Below are 14,191 nucleotides of genomic sequence, written 5' to 3'. Positions count from 1 at the left end.
TCTGGCAGCTTAGATTCCAGTTCTGATTGTGAGCTCTGATTCCTGGCTACCAACTCTTGCTCCTGCTACTGGACACAATTGCTCATCTCCCTATCATGTGACAGGAGCCTAGCAGGAACTGACCAGGGACCAAGCCTTGTGCAAAACCCCAGTAGTGCCAGCTTCTGGACAGTGTGATTGAAGCAAAGAACTAGGGTTCATGCTGGGGCAGTTTTCTTTTGCAGCTAAGGCCAAGCTGCTGTAAAAGAAGAGGAGAGTAACAGCTGAGCCCACCTGACCTGATGATTTGGTAGTTATGATGTTTTCCCTTGGACTTTACATAATATTCTTTGTCCCTGAAAGACATTGGATCCTATGTGGCCCGACTGGAGAGCCAGCTCACACTGATGATCAGATTGAGCCAGGGGAGACATAAGGAAACAGAGGCAAAGCTACTGAAATGCCACTTCCGGCCATAAGGTGACATGCTGGAGCAGCAGCTCTGTGGCAAAGTCATGCGACTTGTCTAAAATCTTTTTAACTCCCCTCCCAGAAAGTAGGAAACAGATATAAGTAGGTAATTGGACTGGATCCTGGTTATGGAGATATGATTGAGGCTGTGTTCAGGACTCACTCTTCTGTGACGAGGAGGTATCCCTCTGAGAGGATGAGAAAAAATGGCCTCTCCCCTTAGAGGAAGGGGGAAATGACAGCTCCACTGTTTGGATGGAAGAGTTTATCCATTTGAGACAACATGGTTTGTGCATATAATTTTCTGTTAATGAAATGTGCCATTTTATAAGTCTATGTTGTCCTTACGATGCATTTTTCTGGAAATGAGAATTTCCTGGTGCACTCTGCAATATCACAAATAGCTAGCTAGAAACACTCCTAAAACTCAACTGTGAGTAACTTACATGCTACAAACTCTGGGTAATCAAGACCAGGAGTTGCTGCTCTCACAGCAAAGCAATGTAAAAAGCACTCCAGACTGGAGAATTGAGGACACAGCTGTTCTGCAGTCCAGGTTGTGATTTAGGGAAATGACATAGTTGGATTTTGAGGGAGTTGGTGTGGGGGGTTTTGATGCATAGGGGAGGCAGAAGGACAGGCTATGAGAAGGCTACTAGAAGAAGAAAGTTGTTGGGTAAGGAGACAGAGGGAGGGACTGTAAGGTACAGTGACCATCTGTCCCACATTAGATAGGACAGTCCCATATTTGGGATACCAAAAAGATATCACAACTTATTTTTAAAAAGGGACTCCTGGGCAGCTCTTGGAGCTGCTGCTTCCCTGGGGCTCCTGGAGAGTACGGGTGGCTGCTGCCTCCTTCCTGGCTCCCCAGGGCTTGGGGGAGGCTGGTGGGGCCAGCCCTCTCCCCCATATTTCCCTGCCCTGTATTTGGGACAGGGAAATATGGTCGCCCTACTGTAAAGGGTTCAGAGATGTATGGCAGACAGTGACATACTAGGTTGCATGGTTGAGGCGTAAGGGCAGAATGTTGTACTGTGAAAAAGATGGCTGCCTGAGAAGTGGGAGGTGGAAGGGATGTGCTATGAGTGAGGAGGTTGTCAGGAAAGGGAGAGAGGGTTCAGGTGTGGTGGGGAGGATATGCTGTGGCGAAGGGGCTGAGGTGGGGAGGAGGTGCAGTGAGTGAGAGGGCATCGGGGAGGGAGCGGAGGTGGGAGGAGGACACATTGTGAGTGCGGTGACAGGGAAGGGGCAGAGTGGGGAAAAGACGGGAGGGAGGGAGTGTCAGGGAAGCAGGTGATAGGCGTGAGAAGGTTGTGGGGGGATGGGAAGGATATGCTGTGAGCAAAGTGGGGTGGCAGGACGCGGGCTGAGGTGAGGGGGAAGGGCCCCTGGGGAACTACAGTGAGGGGGGAGGACGTGCTGGGGGTGGAGAAGGGGGCGAGGGGTGGGGGAGCTGGATATGCGGGGAGGGGCCGGGGTGTGGTGGCCCATCCCCGGGTCGCTCCCGCAGCGGCCGCCGGCGGGCGGGGAACGTTCTTGCTCCGAACTCCTCCGCGCTGTCGTAGGCAGCTTCCCCCGCTGCCATGGGAACGGCGCCCGGCCCGCCTTGCCTCGCAGCTGCCGCCGGAGGAGCCCCAGGCGGAGGCCGCTGCGCGGGTCCCGCACTCACCCGGCGCTCGCCGCAGCCATGCCCTCGCCGGCCGGGGCCCAAGTCGCCCCGTCCCCCGGCGAGAAGCGCAGGCCGCTGCGGGCCAGGGACAGTGACCTGGGCACCAGCCAGGTGAGTGCGCCCGGGGTGACCTGCAGCGCCAGCCCGGCCTAGGGTCCAAGCACGGTCACGGGGTGGGGGAGGTTATCGCTCAGCCAGAGCCCCCGCCCCTTCCCCGGGCCTCTGCTGAGCCGTGCGCCCTCTGGGGAGGGGCCGTGTGTAGCTGCTGGCAGAAGCCCCTGCTGGGCCCAACACTAGGCCTGGGAGAACCTGGGGCGCGCCCGGTCCCCTCGGCTGAGGGGTCTCCCGCTGCTGCCCCTTGCTCCAGCAGCAGCAAGGAAGTGACCCCTCGCGTGGGCTGAGGCGGGGCCCTCGCTGGTGGAGGGGGCAGCAGTGTACCTGGTTGTGGGCGGTTTGGGTTTTACCTGTGAGAACTTGGGGTCCCCACAAGCTGATGGTGTTTGCCCAGGGAAGGGGCCGGCGCCTCCTCACCCGACTCTTCAACTTAACAAGCGAAGCAACTGGTGCATATGGTTGGTGAAGCACATGTAAATTGACTCAGTTCTGCAGCTGAAGGAGCTCACCAGATTGATTCCCCACTCTTGTAGGAGCCTGACACACACGCTAGTTTAGTCTCATAAAGGCTGTAACACTCGCTTTAATCCAGGGGTAACGGTGGGGTTGAGCAGCCTGTGATGTGTAAGGAGTCATACTAGTATGTTTTGGTTTTGTTTAGAGAGAAGCCTTTTCTGGCATGAGACTTAATCTGTTGCACACATAGAAAATGGGGAGTGACATACTACGGGATCACAGACTAAACCTGAGACAGCAGTGTACCACTGTTGTAAATAAATCGAAGAACATTCTGGGATGTGTAGCAGGAATGTTGTAAGCAAAACACAAGAAATAAGTATTCAGGACTACACTACAGTGTTTAGGCTTCAGTTTGAGTACTGTGGCCAATTGTGGACACCACATTTCAAGAAGATGTGGACAACATGGAGAAAGACAAAAAAAACACCAAAAATTATTAAATATTTAGAAAACCATAACCTATGGGGAAAGATTGAAAAAAATTAGTTTTGTGCTGAGAAGAGAAAACTGAGGGGAGGACATAAGTTTTTAAATCCATAAAATGTTATAAGGAAGAGGAAGAAAATATTCTTCTTAATCTCTTAGGCTAAAACAAGAAGAAAGGAGCTTAAATTGCGTCAAGGAAAGTTTGGGATGAAAGTTAGGAAATACTTTCTGGCTGTCAGGGTAGTTAAGCACTACAATAAATTGGCTAAAGGGGTTGCCACCTGGAAGTTTTTAAGAGCAGGTGAGACAAACACTTGTCCAACCAGTGGCTACTGCTGTGGTGAACTAGGCACATTATTCTGAAAGTGTATTTATTATTCAAGCCAAATCGCCACATGTGGCTAGTAATTAGCATGTTGGACACCACATGTTTGTCATATTTAGTCCTACCTTGTGTGCAAGAGACTAGACTAGATGACCTCTTAGTCTTCATATTACAGATACATGATTCTATGATTTTTTATGACCCCTTTCTGTATAGCAGAGTTCAGTCAGCAAGACTGGTCAATTTCACTGTTCCATTTCAGAATCTGACCCCTATGGAACTTACAGTCATGTAACTGAGAAAGTTGTGATCTGTAACAAAAGGAGGTTTTGGAATGGTTTGTGAGGGAAGAGAATGCAAATAAATAGGGGCTGTACAGGAAGATGAGTCCCAGGCAGCAGCCTCAAGCGAAGAGTAAGAGAGAGTAGCAGAGACACTTATACTCCTTTCATCAAATTGGGAGCTTAAAGTGCAGAAGGAAACCAACCTTTTTATGGGAGGAAATGAATGGAAGATTCTTCAGATTTACCAAACACCTATTGGCAAGAGGTTACTTCAAAAACTGAGTCCTAATACAGTGCTGATCTATCTCACTTTTTAATAAGTAATCACAAAGCACTATCTCAGATGCATCCAGGTAGCTGAAGCATCATAAGAACATCCATACTGGGTCAGACCAAAGGTCCCTCTAGCCCAGCATTCTGTCTCCCAACAATGCTAGATGCCCTGGAGGAGCAAGTGAACAGAACAGTTAATCATCAAGTGATCCCTCTCTTGTCATCCATTTCTAGCCTCTGACAAACAGAGACTAGAAACACAAGTCCTACCCATCCTGACTAATAGTCATTGACGGGCCTACCCTTTATGAATGTATTTAGTTCTTTTCTGAACCATTTTAAAATGCTCGTCTTCACGACATCTTCTGGAAAGGAATTCTGCAGACCTACCATGTGCCGCACGCAGAAGAAACTTCATTTTGTTGTTTTTAAATCTGATACCCATTAATTTCATTTGGTGACCCCTAGTTCTTATGGTATGGGAACAAGTAAACAACTTATTCACTTTTTCCACACCAGTCATGATTTCATAGACTTCTGTCATATGCCCCCTTAGTCTTCTCTTTTCTAAGCTGAAAAGTACCAGTCATTTTAATCTCTCTTCATATGGCACCTGTTCCAAACCCCTAATAATTTTTAGTAACAGAGAGGGAGCCGTGCTAGTCTATATGCTATCAAAACAAAAAAGCAGTCAAGTAGCACTTTAAAGACTAACAAAATAATTTCTTAGGGCAGCTTTCGTGGGACAGACCCGCTTCTTCAGACCATAGCCATACCAGAACAGACTCAATATTTAAGGCATAGAGAACCAAAAACATTAATCAAGGTTGACAAATCAGAAAAAAATTATCAAGGTGAGCAAATCAGAGAGCGGCGGGTGGTGGGGAGTCAAGAATTAGATTAATCTAAGTATTCAAAAGAGCCCCTATAATGTCCCAGAAAATTTGCATCCCAGTTCAAACCATGTGTTGTGTCCAATTTGAATGCGAAAGAGAGTTCAGCAGCTTCTCTTTCCAAAGCAGACTGAAAATTCTTCTTCAATAAGGTGCAAACTCTTAAGTGTTAACAGAATGGCCACTCTGTTAAAATGTAGACTAACTGGTTTGTGGATCAGGAATGTTTTGATGTCTGTTTTGTGCCCATTAAATCTTTGTCTGAGAGAGTTTGAAGTCTGTGCAATATACAAAGCATCTGGGCATTGTTGGCACATGATGGCATATATGATGTTAGTTGAAGAACATAAGAATGTGCCTGTGATTCTGTGAATAACCTGGTTAGGTCCAGTGATGGTATCACCAGAATAGATATGTGGACAGAGCTGGCAGTGGGCTTTGTTGCAAGGAAAAGTCCCAGGACTGGTATTTCTGCAGTATAGACTGTGGCTGTTTGGTGAGAATCCTCATAAGGTTGGGAGGTTGTCTGTAGGAGAGAATAGGCCTGTCACCTAGGGCCTTCTGGACTGTGGCATCCTGATTAAAGATAGGTTGTAGGTCTTTAGTAATGCATTGCAGTGGTTTGAGTTGGGGACTGTAGGTAATGACTAGTGGTGTTCTGTTCTTGGCTTTTTTGGGCCTATCTTGGAGTAGGTGGTCTCTGGGTATTCGTCTGGCCATGTCAATTTGTTTTTTTTATTTCTCCTGGTGGGTAATTCAAGTTTATGAATATTTGGTAGAGATCTTGTAGTTTTTGGTCTCTGTCAGTTGGATCAGAGCAAATGAGATTGTACCTAAGGGCTTGACTGCAAGCAATGGATCTAGTTATGTGTGCAGGATGGAAGCTAGAAGGGTGTAGGTAAGTATAGCAATCAGTAGGTTTCAGGTACAGTGTGGTACCGATCAGGCCATCCTTGATTTGTACTGTAGTGTCCAGGAAATGTATCTCTTGTGTGGAGTAATCGAGGCATAAATTGATGGTGGGGTGCAGATTGTTAAAGTCTGTGTGGAATTCTTCTAGAGTCTCTACACCATGGGTCCAAATCATTGATGACAACTTTATGTATCTTAAGCAGAGGAGGGGTAATAGGGGATGAGACCTGAGGAATCATTTTTCCAGGTCAGCCATAAATATATTAGCATATTGTGGGGCCATGTGGGTGCCCATAGCAATTCCAATAATCTGGAGGTATAAATTGTCCCCGAATCAGAAATAATTGTGGGTGAGACCAAAGTTACAGAGGTCAGACACCAGATTGGCTGTGTTGACATCAGGGATGGTATTCCTGCTTGCTTGTAATCTGTCTTTGTGTGGAATATTAGTGTACAGAGCCTCTACATCCATAGTGGCAAGGATGGTGTTGTCAAAAACTTGTCCGATGTTTTGTAATTTCCTCAGGAAGTCGGTGGTATCTCGTAAATAGCTGGGAGTGTTGGTGGCATAGGGTTTGAGGAGGGAGTCAACGTAACTGGATAGTCTGGTGGTAAGGGTGCCAATGCCCAAAATGCTAGGGTGTCTGGGGTTTCCAGGTTTGTGGATGTTGGGAAGTAAATAGAATGATCCAGGCTGGGGCTCAGATGGTGTATCTGCGTGAATAAGGTCCCAGGTAGCAGCAGGGAGTTCCTTAAGTAGTTGTTGTAATTTCCGTTGGAATTTTCAGTCTGCTTTGGAAAGAGAAACTGCTGAACTCTTTTTCATATTCAAATTCCACACATTAACACGTGGTTTGAACTGGGATGCAAATTTTCTGGGACATTATAGGGGCTCTTTTGCATACTTGGCTTAATCTAATTCTTGACTGCCCCCTCCTCCCCACCCCTCTGCTCTCTGATTTGCTCACCTTGATAATTTTTTTCTGATTTGTCAACCTTGATTACTGTTTTTGGTTCTCTGTGCCTTAAATATTGAGTCTGTTCTGGTACGGCTGTGGTCTGAAGAAGTGGGTCTGTCCCACAAAAGCTCTCCTAAGAAATTATTTTGTTAGTCTTTAACGTGCTACTTGACTGCTTTTTTGTTTTGCTAATAATTTTTGTTGCCCTTGTCTGAGTCTTTTCCAATGCCAGTATATTTTTTGAGATGACGCGACCACATCTGTATGTAGTATTCAAGGTGCAGATGTACCATGGATTTACATGGAGGCAATATGATATTCTCAGTCTTATTCTCTATCCCTTCTTTAATGATTCCTAACATTCTGTTTGCTTTTTTGACTACTGCTGAAGAGTAAAGTGGATGTTTTCAGAGAACTATCCTTAATGATTCCAAGATCTCTCTCAAATAATTATAAGTAAATCAGTGCCTATGATTTTGTATGTAGAGTTGGGATTTTTTTCCAACATGCGTTACTCTACATTTATCAACATGGAATTTCTTTTCCCATTTTGTCACTCAATCATTTTAGTTTAGTTTAGTGAGATCTTTTTGAAGCTCTTGACAGTGTGCTTTGTTCTTAACTAACTTGAGCAGTTGAGAATTATCTTCAAATTTTGCCACTTCACTGTTTATCCCTTTTCCAGCTCATTTATAAATAGATTGAGTAGGATAGGTCCCAGTATGGACACTTAGGGGACACCACTAGTTACCACTCTCCATTCTTAAAACTTACCATTTATTCCTACCCTTTGTTTCCTCTCTTTTTAACCAGTTATCAATCCATAAGAGGACCTTGCCTCTTATCCCGTGGCAACTTACTTTACTTAAGAACCTTTGGTGAGGGACTTTGTCAAAGGCTTCTGGAAATCTAAGTACACTATATCTGTTGGATTGCCTTTGTCCACGTGCTTATTGACCGCCCCCCCTTCAAAGAACTCTAGTAGAGTAGTAAAGCATGATTTCCTTTGACAAAAACAAATGATGTTCATCTATGTGTCTGAACATTTTTTTCTTTACTATAGTTTCAGATAACTTGCCTGGTACTGATGTTAGACTTACTGGTCTATAATTGCCAGGATCACCTCTAGAGCCCTTTTTAAATATTGGCTAACATTAGCCATCTTCCAGTCATTAGGTAAAGAAGCTAATTTAAAGAATAGATTACAAGCCACACTTTGCATTCTTTCAGAACTTGTGTGTGAATGCCATTGGGTCCTGGTGACTTATTACTCTTAAGTTTATCAATTTGTTCTAAAACCTTCTGTGGCACCTCAATCTGGGACAGTTACTCAGATCCTTCAACTAAAAAAAAAAATGGCCCAGGCTTGGGAGTTTCCCTAACAACCTCAGCCTTGAAGACTGAAGAAAAGAATTTATTTAGTTTCTTTTCAGTGACCTCAGTCATCCAGTGGTCTCACTTTTTCCAACTTGAGTGCCTCAAGTTTGGTATATAAGCCCATATTTAGCTATGCATTTCAGATGTTTAGTGCCCACAGCTCTCAGTGAGATCAATGGTTAAGACAGCTCAGATGGTTGGGAATCTCCTTAACATCCTCAGCCTTGAAGACTGAAGAAAAGAATTTATTTAGTTTCTTCTCAGTGACCTCAATTATCCAGTGGTCCCACTGGTTGTTTATCAGGCTTCCTACTTCTGATGTACTTAAAAATAGTTTGCTATTACTTTGAGTTTTTGTCTAGCTGGTCTTCAAACTCCTTTTTGGCTTTTCTTATTTTAATTTTACAGTTGACAGAGTTTATGCTCTTTTCTATTTTCCTCACAGAGATTTAACTTCTACTTTTTAAATGATGCCTTATCTCCACTGTTTCTTGTACCTGGTTGTTAAGCCATGGTGGCACTTTTTTGGTTCTCTTAGGCTGTGTCTACACTAGCCCCCTTCTTTGAAGGGGGCATGGTAAGCAGCCTGATCAGAGAATACTAATGAAGTGCTGCTACTCCCACACAAAATTTTGGGGAGTAAGGGCTCTTCAAAGAATTCACAAGTCCACTCATTCCTACTTCATATTCAGCCAGTCGCGAAGACAAGTTTATTTACATTTAAAGAGGGCAATGCTGCCCTCTTCTAATTTACAGTGTTTCCTGAAAGTGAGACCAGACATTCAGGTGGCACTTCTGTAGCTGGCATTGCAAGGTATATATGAGTCAGTTAAGCTGGACATTCATATGCCCCTTCGTGATTTGGCCACCGTTCCAGAGGACATTTCCATGCTGATGATAACCTTTAAAAATGTGTTAATTAAATTTGTGGCTGAGCTCATTGGGGAGAATTGTCTCCTGCTCTGTTTTACTACATTCTGCCATATACTTAATGTTGTAACAGTCTCGGACGATAAACCAGCACACATTGTTCATTTTAGGAACACTCTCACTGCAGATTTGACAAAGCACAAAGAAGGTATCAATATCAGCTTTCTAAAGGTAACTATAGCACTCAACCCAAGGCTTAAGAATCTGATTTGTCTTCCAAAATCTGAGGTTTGGAGCAAGTCTCTGATTATGGAAACTTCAAAATCCAAACCACCAAAAAAGAAAATCAACCTTGTGCTGGTGGCATCCAAGTAGATTATGAAAATGAACATGTGTCAGTTCACACTGCTCAGGATCATTATTGCAGAACCCATTAACAGCATGGACACACATCCTCAGCAAGGTGGTTGAAGCATGAAGCGCCATATAAATCTTAAGTATATCTAGCACATAAATATCTTACAGTGCCATCTACAACAAGGTCATGCAATCACATGTTCTCACTTTCTGGTGATATTGCAAACAAGAAGTGAGCATTGTCTCCTGCATATGTAAACAAATACATTTGTCTGAATTATCTTTTTAACAAGAATAGGACTGAATGAACTTGTAGAAGCTAAAGTTTTACGTTGTTTTATTTTTAATGCAGTTATTTTTGTACCTAAATTTGTATTTGTAAGTTCAACTTTCATGCTAAAGAGACTGCATTACAGTACTCATTTTTTTGTTCTTTTACAATGTAAATATTTGTAATTAACAATTAATATAAAGTGATCATTGTGCACTGTGTAATCTAAATTGTAATTGAAATAAACATATATTGAAATGTAGAAAACATACAAAATATTTAAATAAATTGTATCTGTTGTTAAATAGCACAATTAATATAAAGTGATCGTTGTGCACTGTGTAATCTAAATTGTAATTGAAATAAACATATATTGAAATGTAGAAAACATACAAAATATTTAAATAAATTGTATCTGTTGTTTAATAGCACAATTAATCATGTGATTGATCATAACTAATTTTTAAAATTGCACAATTAGTGGCAATTTTTTTTATTGTTTGACTGCCCTAATTCAAGAAGTCTCAGAAGTAGTAATCATACATTCACAAAACATTTACCATTAGGCTAACAATAACCAGGAGACATTTCACATGAAAATTGGGATTATAATCAATCATATTATTGCAATGCTGCCATTAGACTTTGGGAGCAGACATCCCACTCTTTCTGATAGTTGCCAGAGACTAAACTTGGAGATGTAGGGTACATCTACACTTACCAGAAGGTCAGCGTGGTGGTGGTCAGACTTTTGGGGTTTAGTTTAGCTCACCTAGTAGGGCCGCACTAAATCAAACCATCGAGGCTCCGCCATTAACCCTGGTACTCCTTGCTGTTGCAAAGACTAAGGGAAGATGACATGACAGTTTCTCCTATTGACCTCCCACTGTGGGGATGGCAGGAAGAAATCTTTTTCAGATACATCAATTCCAACCATGCAATTCATATAACTGGAGCTATATATATTAAATTGATTTTTCCCTGTAGTGCAGACCTAGCCTAAAGGTGTTTGATTTAATTGCAGCTGTGCTCACCAAGGAGCTGGTCTAAAGCCCAGTAACATCAATGGAAAGATCACATACATTTCATTGCATCCAACTCTAAAGCCATGAAATCATTAGAACAAAAGAAAAAACCATGCTCAGTGATATAAGGAGAACAAGAATGAGGAAACATGTGAATTGTTGAATGACAGGGTGGACATGCTGCATGACAGATTCAAGAGGTGGCATGGATAGAAGGTATACAAATGGAAGTCTGGGATCCCTCTTCAGGCATTTATGTAAAAGCAGAAGAAAGCTATATTTTTAACTATGAGGCTGTAATTCCTTATTATTGTAACTTCAGAACCACTAGCGACTCAGAGCTTGGTGTTCTGTAAGCTACAACAGAGCTGCTGCTCTCAACAGAGCAGCTTTGATTTCATCAGGTCTGGTGAAGCCGCGATATGTGAGTGGGAGAGCACTCTCCTGTCAGCTTCACTACTCTACCTTAATAAGAGGCAGAAGCAATGCCAGCCTTCTGCTGACATTGCACAGTGTCTAACCTGCACTAAATCTTAGCACTGGCTTAGCTTGCACAGCTTATGCAACAATTTACCAGCTAAACTGCACTGACTTGACTTAGACAATTTATGTAACTTACACTGGCTTACCCTGCAGTGTAGACAAAGCCTGAGTCTCACGATCTACGGTGTCTTGCACCGCACACTAGAATTATAGCCTCAAAGAATAGGTCCCTATTTTTTCATATTTAACATTGTTCAATTTTAACATTTTTAAATATTGGAAAAAAATTAAGAACTTTGTTTGTTTTTAGGGTAGTCAGTTGAAGTTTGTGGACCTTAATCACGTCATCAAACTACTTGAAGATTCCAGCTCAGTAAGTACAACATGAGGAAGAAGGCTTGTGTTACATTTAAAAGGGTAATAATAAAATGTGTTTCAATTAAATACACAAATAAAACTGGGATAGCCACATATTGAGCCCCAGTGTTTAGTACTACAAATTCCTGAAGTGGAATAATTATACTGGTAGAATTGCAATGTACATCTTTTAAGGTATTCAGTGTCAAGGAGCAATGGTACCTAAGAGCGTTTATATTAAATCTTCATTCATATGTCTTCATTCATAAATGTGGACTTCCACAAGAATTGATGTAAATGTGTAGACTATAGACTCAATGGGGCAAAAGAGACAATGTTGGTGCAATTGACTGTCCAAGATGACAGCTTTAAATTGTGAAACCCACCACGATGAAAGCAGTTACAATACCTAGAGTTGTTTAAAGCTTATCAATATGTATGTACTTCCCCGTATTAACTGCTAACATTTCTCTAAGGGGGTTGAATTGGAGAAGCTGGGGGGTCAGCCAAGAATAAACAGGACCAAACACCAAGACAAGCAGAAGCAATTACAGTGTGTGCCTCAAAAGACTATTTTTGGTCTCTGTAGGACAAATCAAATACAGGAGAGATATAAGAGTTCTCTGAGAGTGTAAAATCCTATCATGTACACACTTTAAGCAGCAGCATCATTTGACATATTAGATTATAAAATCAAAGGAGAGCAAGTTTTTCTCTCTCTTTTCTCTATGATATGTAGAGAAGCTGTGTATGATCCTCACAAAAAATACATTTGTGAAATTGTCTGCTGCACCTCCAGGAGGCTCAGCATATACAGGTGCAACTTGGGGAAGGAGGCCTTCAGATTCTGGGCTGGTGAGTGGCTGAAACAACTACTGGTCTAATTTAGAGATGCTACTGGGCCTCCTAGTTTCAAAGGAGCCTAGAATATCCACTCTGCAGTGCTGTGATGGACATGTCCTGACATAACCTTAGTCCCTTTTCCCGCAAAGCTTCTTTACCAGATATACAGTTGGCCTGCACATTGCTAGCTGCAAAAGGGGATTTTACTCAAATACAGACACTGCAGCAAATGATAGAATTTGGACAGTTCTGGAATCTGAGCTTTACAGTGTCAAAAATGATACTTCAGAAGAATAGAAAAATTAGGGGGTTGTACACAGGAGGGGTAACTACAGTAGGAGTACAAATAATGGGAACTGCAACACCAGACTGGGTTTCTTATCTATTTAATCAACTGTATTTCCAGTAGTAGTGGGCAGTGGTGGAGAAGACAAATACTTGCCTAGCTCATATGCATTCCAAGTGCTGCTGCAAAGATCACTTTTCTAAGTCATTGCCTTGACCACATACTACTTCTCTTTGCATCCATCCACTGGCTTTCTTTTCTCCGTTGCACTAAATTTAAGCTGCTTGTTCTCATTTCTAAGGCCCATCAGGATATATGCCTAATCGCTTACTGCCTTTCATAGGCCATCAGTTTGTCAGCACTCATATCTGGTTAGCCAATGATGCCAGTGTCCTACACCACCGGTTAAATTTTTAAACCAGCTTTCTCCCATGCTGTCCCCTATTCTTTCAAGGTACTCTCACTAAACATTCACAAGGCTGCTTCATTATTCTCTTTCAAATCTCTCCTTAAAATTAGCGTGATGCCTATCAAAAATTTGACAGTTTGGTGTGTGGTGACCACTGCCTGTCACACAAATCAATATTGTCTCATTTCCTTGTATTTTTTTCTGTCTGTTTCCATCTGTTTTTGTTTTGTTTTGTTTTTTGTCTTAGATTGTAAGCTCTTTCGTGCAAAGATCACCTTTTTGTTCTGTTTGTGTACAGCACCTAGCTCACTGGTGACCTTGGTCCAAGGCTAGGACTCCTAGGTACTATCCCAGTACAAATTAAAGGGATGGAATGGCTTCCATGGCAGAAGTAAGAATATGGTTCTGAGGCTTCGTAGGGAAGGCGTAAGAACATATTAAGAGTCTGCAGCTAAGAAGTTGACTGTGAAGGCAGACAAAGAACAACAACAGGCTGCTGCATAAACTACTTAATGTGTCATTAGACATTTTCATAGCAACAATTTGTAATGATTTCTGAGCAAGACTATCCTACGTCAATGCTTCTTTAATTACATTGGGATCCCTAATTTTACAATCAAAATGCCACATCATACTTTCATATACGCACTGTATCAATAACGATGGTGAATTACTTCACCTATTAGACAGCCCTGCTTACTCATAGTATTGTCAGATGATTTAATACGATGAGCCCACACATTCAACCAAAATATTCATTGCTAAAAAAGTCTGCAAGACAATAGGAAGGTGTTCTGTGCATTTTTAAAAATATGTGGTAAAATCAAGGAACTGATCCTGGTGCTGAACACTTTGAGAATTTCATAGTATATTGTGTCTTTTAAATCTATTTTTCCCACTTTCATTTGAACTCAAAAGGGAATTCAACAAGATCATTTAAGGCACTCTGCAATTTAAAGTTTTTTTTCCTCTCTCTCTTGCTCTCTCTTTAAGAATAACGAGGAGGAAAAACAGCTAGAAATTCTCAAGAAAGTAGTGACGCGGTATGAGAATGGACTTGTATCCTTTTTCACTCCTCTGTGGAAA

The 14,191-nt window shown here is 42.4% G+C and overlaps 1 protein-coding gene across 1 annotated transcript in view; it reads left to right on the top strand.

The window, feature by feature from the left end:
• Nucleotides 1-2,109: 2,109 nt before the first annotated feature.
• Nucleotides 2,110-14,191, top strand: part of CFAP69 (cilia and flagella associated protein 69) — a 61,197-nt gene continuing 49,115 nt past the window's right edge. The window contains exons 1-3 of the mRNA XM_074986256.1: nt 2,110-2,233; nt 11,521-11,583; nt 14,099-14,164. Of these exons, the coding sequence (XP_074842357.1) occupies nt 2,141-2,233; nt 11,521-11,583; nt 14,099-14,164 (222 nt within the window). The 5' untranslated portion in view covers nt 2,110-2,140. The remainder of the gene's footprint in view (nt 2,234-11,520; nt 11,584-14,098; nt 14,165-14,191) is intronic.

The sequence above is a fragment of the Carettochelys insculpta genome, chromosome 2 (genome assembly GCF_033958435.1).
Source record: "Carettochelys insculpta isolate YL-2023 chromosome 2, ASM3395843v1, whole genome shotgun sequence".
In the NCBI taxonomy this organism is placed as follows: Eukaryota; Metazoa; Chordata; order Testudines; family Carettochelyidae; genus Carettochelys; species Carettochelys insculpta.
The sequence above is the reverse complement of the archived record's forward strand: the minus strand, read 5'-3'. Positions and strand labels throughout refer to the sequence as shown.